This window comes from Quercus suber, unplaced genomic scaffold (assembly GCF_002906115.3).
Source record: "Quercus suber isolate HL8 unplaced genomic scaffold, Cork oak 2.0 scaffold_23, whole genome shotgun sequence".
Lineage (NCBI taxonomy): Eukaryota > Viridiplantae > Streptophyta > Magnoliopsida > Fagales > Fagaceae > Quercus > Quercus suber.
The window spans coordinates 1,858,137-1,873,829 of NW_027069488.1; the positions used below are offsets into that span (position 1 = coordinate 1,858,137).

Sequence of the window (15,693 nt, forward strand, 5' to 3'; positions counted from 1 at the left end):
CGAGACTCACTACAATTGAAAATAAATGAATTGTGAAAATGTTATGATATTTTGTTGTTGTTACATATTTTCACAACTACTGAAAAGTAAGCTTCTTATAGGTCAAAAATAAATAATAATCTATCAGGCCGAGACTGACCACAACTAAAAATTAAAGTTATTTTGAAAATATTGTGACATTTTGTTATGTTCCTAAACTTTTTTGGTTTAGTCAATTTTGGTGAGTATGTTTCACTCACAGTATTCTTAGGTTGACTTTTTGTTTTGTTTTATCAAGCACCAACATAGTTTTACTAAAAAAAAATCCGTTCCCCATTTATATTTGGGTTAGTTCACAATTTTCCTCATAAATAAAAACCGAGCAATTTCTCCTTTTATAATTTGGAATCAAGTGAATACCCCCTATTGATACTCTTTCAATTAAACCCTAACGGAATGTCATGGTTCCCATTCCCCACTAAATTTTAATATCCCAAAAATTTCCTTCAAGTTATTTTTGAGTTTTATTTGGTAGTCTAAACTATCCCCACTATATAGGGTGTTCTATTTGTTACCTAGAGAACATTGATTTAGCAGGTTTTATTCTTCTAAAATTATAATTTTATGTAATTTGATGACACATATGCCTTTTATTATCTTGTTTTTTATAATTTATTTATTACTTAAAAGAGTGTTTATTAAAAACTAAATAAGCTGAACACCGTAGATAGATGCATAAAATGTAAGATAATAAAGAAGGAAGTATGAATCAAGGTCTCTGTTGTGGATGGTTACAAGTATTTGATGAAAAGCTTCAATTGCATACAATATCATTCATTATGAAAATTCAAATATTGTAAAAATATATTAGCAAAACTCAGTTGCTCATTATTTGAAGATAACATTTTTTATCATTCTTATAATTTTTTAGCGAGTGACTATTGCCTTGAACAAATAGTTTCTAAAAAACTATCATTATAAAATAGATATTCATATGTTAAATAGTTACGCTAAATTTGTATGTAATCAAAATTCTTATATGGTTTCTCAAAAAAAAAAAAAATCTTATATAAATAATATTATCATTGCATGATATGTATTTTTTAATACATAGTTTCATACTTCTTCAAAAACAAACTTTATTTTAAATTTCTTATTAAAGGAGCAGCATGTTTCTTGCAGTTGCCACCCATACTAATTATTTTCAAGAAGAATCAAAGGAAATAGCGTTTATTTTAGTGATTGTCTAGTGTCTAGTGTTGTTGTAGGAGTTACCCCTTTTTTTTTTTTTAAGAAGAATTATAGGAAGTAGAGTTCTAGCTATAAATTTAGTAGTAGAGATTTTGAGCTTTCGATAAATAATATGTTCTAAAGTTATGAATTTTATAAGATTCTCAAAACAAAAGTTATGAATTTATAAATTAAAAAAAGAACAAAAAATTGTATAATTTTAATTTAACTTTTTTTTTTGGGAGAAAGTTTTTTTTTTTTTTTTTTTTTTTTTTGAGAATGAAAAGTATGAACTTTATTAACGTAATAAAGCCAAGCGAAATCAGCTTGTACAAGAAATTGAATGCGCGGTGGAACATCCTCTATTCACACTAAAAAATCTAGTATGCTATTTGCATATCTAGCCAGACTATAAGCTATAGAGTTGTCTTCTCTTTTAGAATGGGAGTAAAGCACTATTTCAAACCTTTGGGAATACATTCTCACATCCTCAAGTAACAGACCTATTGGGGATAAAAGGTTGTTCACCCTCCCGCAATGCTTTTATGACAGCCAATGAGCCCCCTCTAAGATAACCCGTCTTGCACCTATATCATCTGCGAAAACTAAAACTAAAGTTTTGTTAATTTTAATTTAACTTAATTGCTCAAAATTTCAGTTTTTTCTTTTCTTAAAAACTACAAAAGAATTTTATGGGGCTTAAAAAAACATGAATAAAATTTTAATATGGAGATGTTAATTGTTTATATGAAAATGACATTTGTTCAGGAAAAAAAAATGATACTTTATTGGGAGGGGGAAACAAATTTTCTCCATTTTGTTTCAAGGAAAATATTTTCAAGAAATGACTCATTTTCATATATATATATATATGAGATTAAATTCTATAAGGACGTGGTGTAAAACCCATGTTTTACCCTCCAATTCCAACATGCCACATCATCTTATCACATATTTAAGAATAAACACAATTACACTCAATCAATTCTAATACCCATATATAAATCCAACCAAATTGGGAATCTATCGAGATGTTATTAGGTGTGGTAGGATGTATTGAATTTTAATAAATTTTAAGTAAAATGCTGATATGGCAATTACTTATTGGATAATGTAAAACATAGGTTTTACACCTCATCTTTATAGAATTTAATCTCCATATATATATATATATATTATATGTTTAGAAAAATTGATTTTTTTTTCTTGTCTTTTGTGTTGATCTGGAAAACTATAACTAGAAACCATTTATGAAATGTAATTTTTGTAGTGCTTTGTACTTTTTACTTTGTACATTTTGTTTTCTGTTGACAGTAGCAAATGTTTTCTGTACACTTGTGTTTTCTGTCTTCGGTCCAAACACCAGAAAACATTTTCCGGAAAACTTTTATGATCGAAAACAAACGGAACATAAAAAACAGGAAGTGCCAAATACTAAATAGACCCTCAACGCAAAGATCCTTTGGGCTTAACATCGCTGAGTTCAGTTCAGTCATCAGAAATGGCATCCTCTGCACTCGCACGAATCTCCAATCTCCAAAGACACTTCGATCCACAGAGTCAAACAACAACAAGGTCTTTTCTTTTTGCATCCAAATTTTCAAGCTTCAAAATTTTTCACTTCTGGGTTTCAATCTAAATGCTCTAAATGGTTTAACTAATATACGAACTGTTACCCATTGATTCTATTGTGGTTTTCATTTCATGGTTGCTTTGGTTTTTAATAAAGGAGCCTCTTTTACAGTTCTTTGACTTTGTGTGTGTGGGGAGTTTTTACTTTTCTATAGGGTGGCAGTGATGGGTTTTGTGGAGACTTGTTAAAGATTTCTCCAGAGGTTTCTGAAGCCTTGTCACGTGGGGATGCGGTGGTTGCTCTTGAATCCACCATTATTTCACATGGTAGTAACAGTTTTTGTAATTTTATGTGTTTTTGCTAGTTTGATGCTTTTGTATTATGAATTTTTAGTTTTTTTGAGAAATTTGATGGAAACTGCTAAATCCCTTTTTGTTAAAGTTTAAGATTTTAAGTTTGGTTTGTATTTTTTTTTTTATGTGTGTGTTGTAATGGGAAAGTATGGGCTATAGGTTTTATGAGTCTAATTATTTTGTTAGATACTTTGTGATGAGGCCTGTGAAGTTTTTATAATGTCTTGCAATTTGCTTTATTGATGGTAGTATTTCTTTCGGAAGGCTTTGTGTAGTGTTTCAGAAAGTTCATTGGATACTTACGGTTCCCTTGGCATCCTTTTGAATTGGAAATCATGCTATGAAGCTGGAATTATAATATAAATTGAACCTGATTTGATTTTACATAGCATTTCAAGTGATTCTGGCCCGAACTTATGTAATTTTTTAAAATGGTTTTCTTGATTCTTTAGAAATAAAAATAGTGTTTGTGTGCATTTGTGTTTACAACACAATGCATAATTAGATATAAAATGGAATCTGATTTGCATTCTTTATGTATATTCAGGAATGCCATATCCTCTAAATTTGGAAACTGCAAAGGAGGTGGAGACCATTGTTAGGACCAACGGAGCTGTTCCTGCTACTATTGCAATTTTAGATGGCATACCGTGTGTAGGTGTTTACATTAAACTTGTTCTTGTATTAAATATGCACATACATACACTCGGAGAATTGACTGTCTAAGTGGCCCTTCCTAGTAAATCAAGTGTAATAGACTAATAGCTTGATGTAGTTATTGTAACACATAAATTTAAACAGCTTTCTTTATTCAGTAATCTAAGTTCTGAGAAATTCTGGAATATTTTATGAAAATTAGATGGATCTCCACTATCCGACTATGGTGAGTTTGACATACTTAACAGCATGTCTTTGTGAATCTGTGATGCCATTTGCTTAAACTCGTTCTACATATATAGAACAGAGCATAGATGGTAAAAACATTGTTACAGGGAAACCTATTGCAATGTACAAAGATAGTGGCTGACCAAATAAAGACAGATCATTATTAAATCAAAGAAGAAATTCACTGTATTAGTTTAATGGTTGAAGTCTGCATCTAGTTTTATGGGTGGAGTAGAGTTAGTGTTCCATACATCAGCTTTGTCAAGGGCTCAGCTTTTTAAATTCAATATGTTCTGGGAAAAGAGCAGTAAATTAGAATAGCTAAAGTTCGTGAAATAAAGATGATATTTCCTTTGCTTTATCTACTCAGTGGGAAACTGGTCTGGTCAACTTTGTTGCTTTCTTGTCCATAATTGATTGGGCCTTGCTATGAAGGAGCTAGCGCAAATATTAGTAGAACACTTGTTGAGGTTTTCAAGGACATGTGTGTCCGTGTCTGTGTCCACTTATTCGTTTATTTTTTTTTTTTTGTGGTGGGGGGGGGGGGGGGGTGGGGAGGGTGTATTATAATCCTTGCCTCACCTTGGCTGTAACCTGCAATTATAGAAAAGTTGGTTATCTTGTCTAGGGTGTAGAATACACTATAATTTACTTCATTCTATAATGTAAAATATATCTCTGCATAGGATTGAGTATGGAAGAATTGGAGAGGCTCGCCATTTTGGGAAAAAGAGTTCAGAAGACAGCTCGGAGGGACATTGCGCTTGTTGTGAGTAGCTCTTGATCATTTAAGCTTGTGATTGTTATTCTTTAGAAAGCTCTTTCTTTTGATATTTGCACTGAGTTCATGTAGGATCTACTTAAATTCAGAGTTTGTCACCGCCAGTCTGCCACCCATTTTTTCTTTTCACATCTTAATTTAAGCAGGATCTGAGAATCCTATTAGAATGAGATCCTTTATACAATGATGATGCTAGAGTAACACTATCCATGATTTAAAATTTATATTTTTACAGAAAAAATAATTTAGAAGTAGATATTTGTCCAAAAATAAATAAATAATTTATAAGTAGATCTAAACTTCTTCAATCATAAACAAACTCTGTGATGACCATCCAAGTCTAGAAGTTCTGTGTTCGCTGAAATCAAATCAACAGAACCCTTCGTCATAAATTGTGGGTATATCATATCAAGAAATCCATCATTTCTGTCTCTTAGTAGTTGCAGATATGCACTGGCCTCATCTTGAAGGTTGAACCCATGAGAAGGGATAAATTGGGCAGGGGGAGACCATCCTTTATTAATTAGCCTACTATTGCTGTTAATTAGAGAAGGTAGGAAAAAGAAGAAAGTAGTTGGAAAACACTTTTTAGAGTAGCAAATTCTAATTTCAAAAGGCAAATAGACAAATTTGATAACCTTTACTATAAGCAAGTCTCCTTTAGGGCATGTTGACTGCTGCCAATTAGATATTCAGATTAAATTTGAATACCTTGGGGAACATACACTGTTTTTTCGATGGTTACCAGAATAGGAGAGGGGGATTTGAACCCTGGTTCTCTTAATGAAGGAGAGCAAACTATGCCACTGAGTTACAAAGCTCTTGGCTGGGAACTTACATGCCTTTGTTAATTTATTTAATTTTTAGAACCATGAGGTTTGGACATTTTGTTTGGGGAACCTGTTGGCCTATATAACAGATGAAAATGGTATCAGTATCTGCTTTTGTGGTGAGAAGCTTCAACAATGACTATAAATGTCTGACACAGAGGCAAGATGTTTGAAAGGATGACAGGAAAATAGCTGCTTTGTTGACATATAGGCCATCTGCGAAAGTTTCTGTAATGAAATATTTTCAAAAGATTTTTTGTGTTACTTATATTGTATAAATTAGTAATATAGTATAACTTTGACATAAGTAATTTCTTATTTGTCATTATGATTTTTCCTTTTTTGTCTTTCCATTTTTTTTTCTGCTGATTTTACATGCTATTTGCTCTCTTTTTAGGTGGCTTCCAGAGGGAATGGTGCAACTACTGTCTCTGCTACAATGTTCTTTGCTTCTATGGTGACTACCCTATTTTTAGTTTTTGCTCTGCCTTCTGGTTTTGCTTATGCAGGTGTACTATGGACATCTTTACGGTTCTGGTGTCCTTAATGTAGGTTTTGATAATATTTTAATGTTCAATTCATCAGGTTGGCATCCCTGTATTCGTCACTGGGGGGATTGGAGGAGTGCATAGACATGGCGAGCACAGTAAGTTTACCTCTATGAATATCATGATGTTAGAAATAAGGTGGTGTGCATAGACACCTCCTTTGTGTAAGACTCCGTATATGCTGTTTTGGTCTTTGGAATCTCAGGGCCATCTTTAATGGATGGTTTTGCTTGTTTTTTCCTGAAGTTTCATTGAACCAAACCCATTTATGTTTGGGGTTTTACTTATCAAAAAAAAGTTATGTTTGGGGTTTTGTTTAACCAACAACTAAGTCATCTAATCTGTATGTTGTTGAGTTTATGTCCATTTGATGGCCTGATTTGGAGTATGGAATAGGAAAAGAACAGGCACGTTTGTAATGGTATTGGAATCTTTCATTCAGAATTATCTGTTCTGCAATTTAAAATATATGCAGTTACCACTTTATCTTACCACTTATTCTCTAGAGGTAGATTTCATTTTTATTTTGCATTTTGTGTTTGCAAAAAATAAAATTAAAGAGAACGAACTTTTCCCCCCAACAAACATAAGAGAATAGACCTATGATGGAAAGATGTGAATAGCCACATCTCCTCCAACAATGGATTTGTGAGATGGCATTGCATTACTGAGTCATGGTAATGATATTTCTAGTACCTATTAATTATTCAAGTTAATAAACTTACATACAAATTATACAAGTTGCTAAATGAATTTTCAAGAATGAGCTAGTTGTTCCAAAATATTTCAAGTTCTTTATTGATTGATTGGAATTTAATAATCTGTGAATTAATATTGATGGTGGGATGCATATTCATTATTGTTCCTTTGCAGCGATGGACATATCATCTGATCTTACTGAGCTTGGAAGGACCCCAGTAGCAGTTGTCTCTGCTGGTGTCAAATCAATATTAGATATTCCCAGGACCCTGGAATATCTGGTATTTATTATGTCCAGTAGCATTATGAGTAACAGAGATTCAGATTATGACTTATAATTTATTTATCTTTTTATTTTTTAAATTAATCTTACATTTATCTCTGTCATTACAGGAAACACAGGGAGTTTGCGTTGCTGCCTACAAAACTGATGAGTTTCCAGCATTTTTTACAGAAACAAGTGGCTGCAAGGTATTGATGTTGAACTCTATTTCAGTGCAATGTTTCTTAGAGTTGCATTGATCTTTATTCAATAAGCAAAATGTTTTGATTTAAAAACTTTTTAAGTCCACAAAATTTGCCCAGGTCATTGTTGTCTCAACTCTGAACTATAATTTCCAGAATTTCTTTATGGCCGTTAGAATTTGACATTGGACCCATTCATGTGGTGTTGTGTTCTGGGCCTTCTAGCACATAAACAGCTCAACCTCTTTGATACGTAGTAGCAAAGGGATTACATTTATATACCTCCCTTGCCTTTTCATGTTGTTAGGATCTTTAGATTATTGGCTAATTCCATGACAATTTTCCATGTACTTTTTTTATCAATCAACTTGTATTTCAATAATTGAAATGAGGTGTATTTTGTATTGGGTTCAAGAGGGTTCAAGCTGAAGTTAAAAGTGCATACCAAATCTCGGTTGAACAAAAATTGGAGGGTCAGCCAAACCTGTCTGGCGAAATCAGTTTTTGAAAACCTTTTGGAAGAGCAAATTTGTCTGACACTTTTCTAAGTGTCAAGCAAAAATGCTAGAACCTAAGAGAAATTAGTTACAAATTTCTCTGCTGTTCTAGCCCTTTGCCCATCTATATAACCCTCGCTTCAATGAAATTTGTAGCTTGAATACCATATTGAAGAGCTATATAGAGACCAAAATCCCTAGAGCTAAAACCTTCTCATTCTCTCTACCTTGTCCCTCTCAAATTGCCAAATCCTATGAGAGGTGATTAAATCCTTCACACCTATTATCAGCTGAGTATTATATGTGTTGTTTGGAGCCCTGGAGAAATTCCATAAGTCCAAGGAGACTTGGTTGCTTGCAGTTGGTAGCTCAACTTGCGAATCTAGTAGCTAGATTGAAGAAAGGACTTGGTGAAGTTGGTTGTTAGCAACAGCTTAGAGGGCTTGAGTACATACATAGTACTAGGCTTGGAGGGTTTTATGTGTATCATGTACTGCAACTATTCATTCTAGTGGATCGTTTTGGCAGTGGTGCCATGGAGAGGTTTTTCTGCCCAGTTCTTGGATTTTCCTCTTTGATAACACATCCACACATCCAGTGTTAATCTTATGGTATTGTGTCTTTAATTTTCTGTGGGTTGCTCATTATTTATGTTTTGCATGTTTATCCGTGCTTAATTTGATGTCCATGCACATTGTAATTGGTTAATAACTTAAATTCGGTGTTAATTGTTAGATTAGCTTAAAAGTGATTAAGCTGTAATTTTAAAATTTGGGGTCTAAATTAAGTATAATTAGGTAATTTCTCACATGTGAATCAAGTATAATTATTCTCTTAAGCAAAAAAAAAAAAAGTATAATCTCTTTTTGCTTCTTTCAATTCTTTAAGTGGTTGCATGTTTCATAAACTTCAGAAGATCTCCTTTGTTTTTGTTTAAAAAACTTTTATTTTTTATTTATTGGTGGTTGAAAATTGAAGAGATGTATTGATAAATATGACACCTACAAGAAAGAAAATGGTTATATTGATGTTCTCTAAAATGCTGATTTTAGACTTCTTGTACAGAATTTTTGTGCAAATGTATCAGTCTAAGATAATTTTAAGGTATAATTTTATGTATTGATGTTCTTTTGGTCAATTGTGACAAAATCTAGGTGCCTTGTCGTGTAGATAGCCCAGAAGACTGTGCTCGGCTTATAGGCGAGTGACAAACTCAGTCTTTTTATCTCTTTCTTCATTTACCGTTAAAAAATTTTAAATCATTTCTGTTTCCATTTTTTTATTATTGTTTTTTACAGATGCAAACAAGAAACTGAAGCTTAATACAGGAGTTCTATTTGCAGTTCCAATTCCCAAAGAACACTCAGCTTCTGGAAGCATAATTGAATCTGCTATACAGAAAGCACTTAAGGAGGCTAGGTAAAATGTGCTTTTCCTGTCACCCAAATCTTATAACTGCTATTTTATCTTGTCTAGTTTATATCTATATATATGTATACACAACACTAATTTACGTAGGAGTTGCATCCTCAGGGATAAGAACATAACTGGAAATGCTGAAACTCCTTTCCTGCTTTCCAAAGTGAATGAACTAACTGGAGGAGCCTCACTTGCTGCAAGTATCCTTTTTCTTTTGTTCTAGCACAATTTTTCTTATATTATTAATTTCACATTTTCATGTTCTAAGTCATAATTTATGCTTAAATTTATTAAAGGTTAAGTGGAATTCTTTGCTTGAGCATATGAGTATAAAAATTTATTTGCATTACAATTTCTTTTTCCCAATTCATTTCCATCTTCACTAGCAGTTACCCTGAATAACCCTTTTTTTTAACTTAATTTTCTTAACCAACTCTTAGACATGGCACTTGTGAAGAATAATGCTCTTGTTGGTACAAGAATAGCTGTGGCCCTTGCTCAGCTCAGGAAATCTTGTAATAAAGGTATGATCAGTTTGCTGATGTGTGATAATAATTAATTGATGTTGACCCAAAAAAGAGATAATAATTACATGAAAACGCGTCCTGATTAATTCAAGGAAAATAGGAGCTCCTTTCAGTTTGCAAGATGTGTTTTGTGTGGCTATGCTTGTTCTAATTGGCTTTCTATATTGGGTATGATTGAGCTGCCCTGTTCTGTCCCTGATGAAACTCTTGTTTTATTTTCAATAGGCAATGCAGAGTCAGTGTCATAGGCCCCAAATTGTTCTGATCAAAATCCGGGCGATCCAATACTTTGGCAAGTTTGTTCTTATGTTCTTCCCTGATATGACCCTTTATTCATGACAAAATGAAAAACTGATTTGAAAAGGCTAAGTTAGCCATATAATTTGATGAAGTGTATTAAGTACTGTATAATTTGTTATCTTGACCCCAAATAGGGGAAGTTATACTTTTGAAGGCAGATGACCTAGCCTGCAGTTGTCATCCTAGATGATATGTATTATTATATTATCTCATTCTCATGTTCATGTAAATAAAATAAAATAAAATTCTACCTTTCTCTAGGTGTGTTCTCTACTCAGGATGCAAATTGTTAATTCTTCAGAATATTTAAAAATTTGCTTGTTTGTTTGTCAAAATTTTCTAGAATTACGATTCCCCTGAATATCTCAATTCCCATGAAATGCAAGAATTCTAATTCGCCTTTTTATATAAGAAATGTCTATTCCCTCCCACTCCCTCTAAAACCAACTACATCGAGTTTTTTAAAAAAAAAAAGAAAAAGGGGGGTGGGGTGTTATTTCACCAAAATAAAAATCCTTATAAGTATTTAAAAGGGTTTTTCTTTTTCTTTTCTTTTTTTCTTTTTCATTTAAAAATGGTACACAATGGTCAAATTATTAATCTTTAGTTATTGCATGATCATGTATGAGATTATTTTAAACAACAAAAATTGATATTTTAAATATAATAGTCTAAAATATGTCATGAACTCCTATTCGAATAACATAAAAGTCAAACTTTAATAATTCTAATTCTCGTGAGTTAAATCACTCAAGAATCTGTCATTATGAAGATCTTGAAATTATTAGTGACTGAAATTGATTTAAAAAGGCCTTATCTTTTTATGTCATGTTGAAAAGACAAAATTAGAGAAATAAATGCTCCCTATGTCATTGAATACTTCAATGCCCTCTTGACCCTCTCTCACAATTGCCTATCTCTTTAAAAGAATGCGATCTTGGTACAGAGTGGATAATTTTTTGTGGATGTTTTTAGCATAAGATTCTTACTGCATTCGAATGTGATCCAATCACCTTGTGCTAATGGGTACAAAGCAACTAGACAGTTGGTGGCCTTAGTTTTTACTTTTATTGTTTTATTCAGTTTTGGTCCAAATGCAACAATGAATGAATCTATTGGATAAGTCTTATCAATAGATATCCCAAATTGATTCTAGGGCTTTATAATGTCACTTTTTGGCATGAAAGTCCTTGTTTTTCCACTAGGATTTCATTTCTACACTTCCAAGGAAACTGAAAAAAAGAAGGAAATATATCTAGTTTATGTTGTTTGATATCATTTTGCTTCTGGTTCAGCATTTTGCATTATTGTCTAAACTGCTAAGGATGGTATTCTCATCTACCTAAACACACGGCTGTTTTAGAGTTCAAATTTTTTAGGAACTCATAACCAAAACTTGAGTTCACACATTTTGCATCACTAGTTCATCACTTTTGTCCCTGTCATGAATGCTTTCAGGCTTTCTTTCTGGCACTCAAATCCTTCTTAGTTATGGATTATTATTGTGGAAAAAGTGAACGAATGGTTTAAGGACATTTGTTAATGAACAATTTTAAAAAAAAAATTTATTGGAAAAGAAAATAAACTAATTAATGTTTTGACAACTTTTTTAACTTTCTATAAAATTGATATAAAATTTTTCACAAAATAGTTTATTAATTAACAATTTTCTTAAAGACACCCATTAACATAACTCTATTATTAATAGTAGTAGTAGTAAGCTGGCTCTGGAAGAATAAGCTCCAACTTTCAAGTTCTTGTAAAGATTAGAAACTTTATTCATGCCATTTCAAGAAAAGAAAAGAAGTATTTTACGAGACAGTTTTATAAGATTTTCCTCTCACAATATGTGTGATCTTATAGGAGCAGTTTTTGAAACTGTCAAATTAATTCTCCGGGGAAAACAAGGTGGTGGTTTTTTTTTTCCCCCACTCTAAATATATTACAAATAAAGGGGAAAAAAAATCAAGGAACATTTTATCGTAAATACTTCCAGCAGCTCTAGTTAGCAACGCTTGGATTCTTCTTTCTAACATTCTCCATTTGTCCCTTTATGATTCTTAGTTACCTCACCTCACACTTAAAAATTAAAAAAAAAAAAAAAAAAAAAATTTCATTTTCTAAATTTATTTTTTGATTAAATATAACAGGAATGATCTTCTCATTTTCTTAAGACCTTATTAATAATATGAGTGGAATTCAAAGTCTTATTTATTTTATTTTTTATAATAGTTATTATTATTTTTAAATTTGAGTTCAATGTGTCCGGTCTAGTCTTGGAACACGTCTTATCACTGATGGTGGCCGCATGCCTCCATTTAAGTTAGGACAAAACGGATATACCTAATTTGGTTTGGTTTGGTTTTGTCATATTTATGATAGTGCTCTCACTATGTCATTCCAATACTTATGTATATCTTGTTTAGCAAAAAATACTTACATGTCTTTTTTTTTTCTTTTTCTTTTTTTGTTGCTGAAATACTTTTATATATATATATATATATCTCTGTTGATTATCAAAAAATACTTATATATCTGGCTTATCAATAAATTTTAAAAAAAAAAAAAACTAATATATCTGTGTTTCTTCTTATAAATTTTTTTTACAAAAAACTTATTCGTCTTAATACATGAACAATGAAACCATATTGTTTTCTATAATGTCTTGCAGAGATTAATCATCCTTTCATGCATGATATATATAAATGTTTTACTTTTACATGATATTAGAAGATATCCTGTGTGATGCTCGTGTATGAGATAAGTTTATTTTGCAAAATTTATGTGTCTTTGCACTTTATGGTTATGGGCCACTCTATTTCGTTCTTTTTTTATTTATTAGAATGATATTTTTTTTATTACATTGAAACCGTATTTTTAGGATTCTATTACACAACTTCGTAGTTCAAACGGGCCGGTGATGTGGCGCTAAATTAAACACTTAACTAATGCAATATTTGTTTATCAACAAATGAAAAAAAATGCAATATTTCGCAAAAAATGTACACTACATGGCTAAACAATATTAATTTTAGGAGTACGTTTTTTGCAATTAGATTTAATAAAATACATATTGATATTGATTTTATTCTAATCAGTATGTTCTAAGAAGTTCAAATTACATAATAATGGATGATATGGTTTTAATTCTTATAAGGATTTTTTTTTTTTTTTTGAGAAGAATTCTTATAGGATTTTAAACAATAAATTTAAACCCAATCATTATTCGTGGGATTCAAATTGGGCTGCAATCCAACTAATGTTCAACGGTAAGAAAGAAGACTAAACCTGACCATGACTCAAATCTCAAGACAATGAATGACCTCCAAAGTTTACAAAGAGACAATGAATGACCTTATGGACCAGAAAGAAAGGAAAAGAAAAGAAAACTGGTCGATGTGGTTATGTCTTCCAATAGTTAAAAGTAAAAACTGACGTAAGTGACGATTTCCATCTTTGTAGTGCAAAATATCTCATCGTAATTTGTGATAAATGTTAAGACAAAAATGTACAATTTTTTTCCTTTTTTTTTTTTTTTTTTGTCAGAAAGGATCATGTATGTGATAAATAATATTTTTATTTTATTTTCACGTGCAGCTTATATACAGTTTATACACTATTTTAAAATCTGTCTTTTTAGATGGAGTTGAATTTGTATACAATTTTTTTTTTCCACAAAATAAACTCATTCAAACATACTTTAAAAGCACCCACATACAAAAAGGGGGAAAAAATGTTGTGATAGAAGGGTTTTTTTTTTTTTTGTAATTCTGTATTCACTCTATAAAAACGTGTATTTTAATTATTAACTAAGTTATGCGATTATAAAATCAATAAGTTTTAAGAACAAAGTTTTATAAATTTTTCACAATTATTGATGGTAGTTTATTGCAATTTTTTTTTTGAGAAGGGTAGTTTATTGCAATTAGTGTATAATAAAAGTAATGTTATTAGTGAGTTCATATAAAACTGATTATATTTCTTTTTTTTGAGAATGGCATGATTATATTTTCTTAAAAAAAAAGTAATATTTGATATTATTCATATAAAAATTTATTAATTTATTAAAATTATAGTGAAACAAATTATATCCCTAGCATTTCTCTTATAAAATTTATAATTTATCATTCAACTCTTTCCATAAACAAAGTGATCTAAGGGACAATTAACATCTATTTTTGATTGATTAGAACTTAGAATTATAGAGTACTTTTCTATTCCATTTTTGGCCTTGATGGATTGTCCTAGTGTAAATTGATGGTAAAAGATACGATCTATGACTTTTTTTTTCCTTTTTTTGAGAAGCAGATACGATCTATGACTTGATGTGGCCTAATGTACTGTCTAGTGTATTGAATGAGCTACCACCAAGTATCAATTGAAAGTGTGTCATGATAATTATATCAGTCGATATCATGTGACTTGTAAATATAACATCCACTCAGAGTCTCGTATCAGACCCCACAAAAATTATGGTCCCTACGAAAGTGATGAACTAAAGTGGGAGTTAATATTTGCTTTGGATGTTTTTAAATAATCCATTGTAAAAACAGGAAAAAGCCATTAAGGTATTGCCACTTGTTCGGTCAATTTAAGGCACCCATTGATGAGACAGTGACCAACTCTGGTTTCGGGAGGAGGAATTTACCAACAAAATTTAATGTCAATTTTAAGGTCTCATTTGGTTACAAACTTACAAATTACTCGTCAAAGTAGCCTTGAGTATGAGACAAAATATTAAGTCTTTTTTTTTTTCTTTTTTTTGTTGAATATTTGATGGTTGGTTGACAGAGATATAAATCTGAATATATCTATTAAAAATGGGAGTTTTGATCCTTAAATATCCCTATTGCAATTATCAAGAAATGCCAACTAATAGAAGTATATATATATATATATATATTTTTAAATAGAGGTACAAGGCTATTAGCTTTAACAATAAATCTTTTGTTTGTGAAGTTCACATGTATTAGAGTCATATTTTTATATAATTGGCATATCTTATGATAAAAACGTATTTTACTTATAATTTGGTAGTTCTAACAGACATTAATCATATTGTTATTTTAGATTTTCTAGCATCATAACAACAATAATCTGTTTTGACTCTTAAAAAAAAAAAAAAAAAAAAAAAGACTATCGTGACAAATAGTTTTATTGAGCACATGAAATTACTCAAAAAAAAAAATACAAGAAAAATTGAAATAAGTTGTCCCGATACCCAGCTCAACACTTTCAATCTATCGAGTTTTAATGAATTGTGATTACTTTCTCAATACGTTTGATCTATCTAGGTATGCAAGTTTTAAATATGTAAATCTGTTTTCAACCCATGATGACAAGGTTTTTTTAGGATTTTGTACTCTAAGTCTCTAAAGGATATAAAAGAATTATTTTATAATTGTTATCATAGACACTATTGAGATATACTTTTTTGAGAAGCTGTTGTGACTACTTGTGCGCCATAGAGTTATGTACTAAGCTACTTTCAAATCTACAAGCATGGATTGAAGAACTTTGCATCAACCAATAACTATCAAGTTGATGTGCAGTTAGTCACAGATTGTGATTTGTGCAAAGAAGAAGATTCTACAAGATACAAGTTTA

The 15,693-nt window shown here is 31.0% G+C and overlaps 1 protein-coding gene across 1 annotated transcript; it reads left to right on the forward strand.

Moving 5' to 3' along the window:
• The first annotated feature begins 2,650 nt into the window (after positions 1–2,650).
• LOC112035633 (pseudouridine-5'-phosphate glycosidase) lies at positions 2,651–10,346 on the forward strand. Its single transcript, XM_024068465.2, is given in 14 exon segments — positions 2,651–2,762; positions 2,765–2,784; positions 2,997–3,108; positions 3,683–3,793; positions 4,707–4,789; positions 6,029–6,088; positions 6,217–6,277; positions 7,053–7,159; positions 7,272–7,349; positions 8,995–9,040; positions 9,139–9,259; positions 9,374–9,459; positions 9,700–9,783; positions 10,012–10,346. Coding segments are annotated over 14 exon segments (1,044 nt in total). The 5' UTR covers positions 2,651–2,710; the 3' UTR covers positions 10,035–10,346.
• Positions 10,347–15,693: the final 5,347 nt, after the last annotated feature.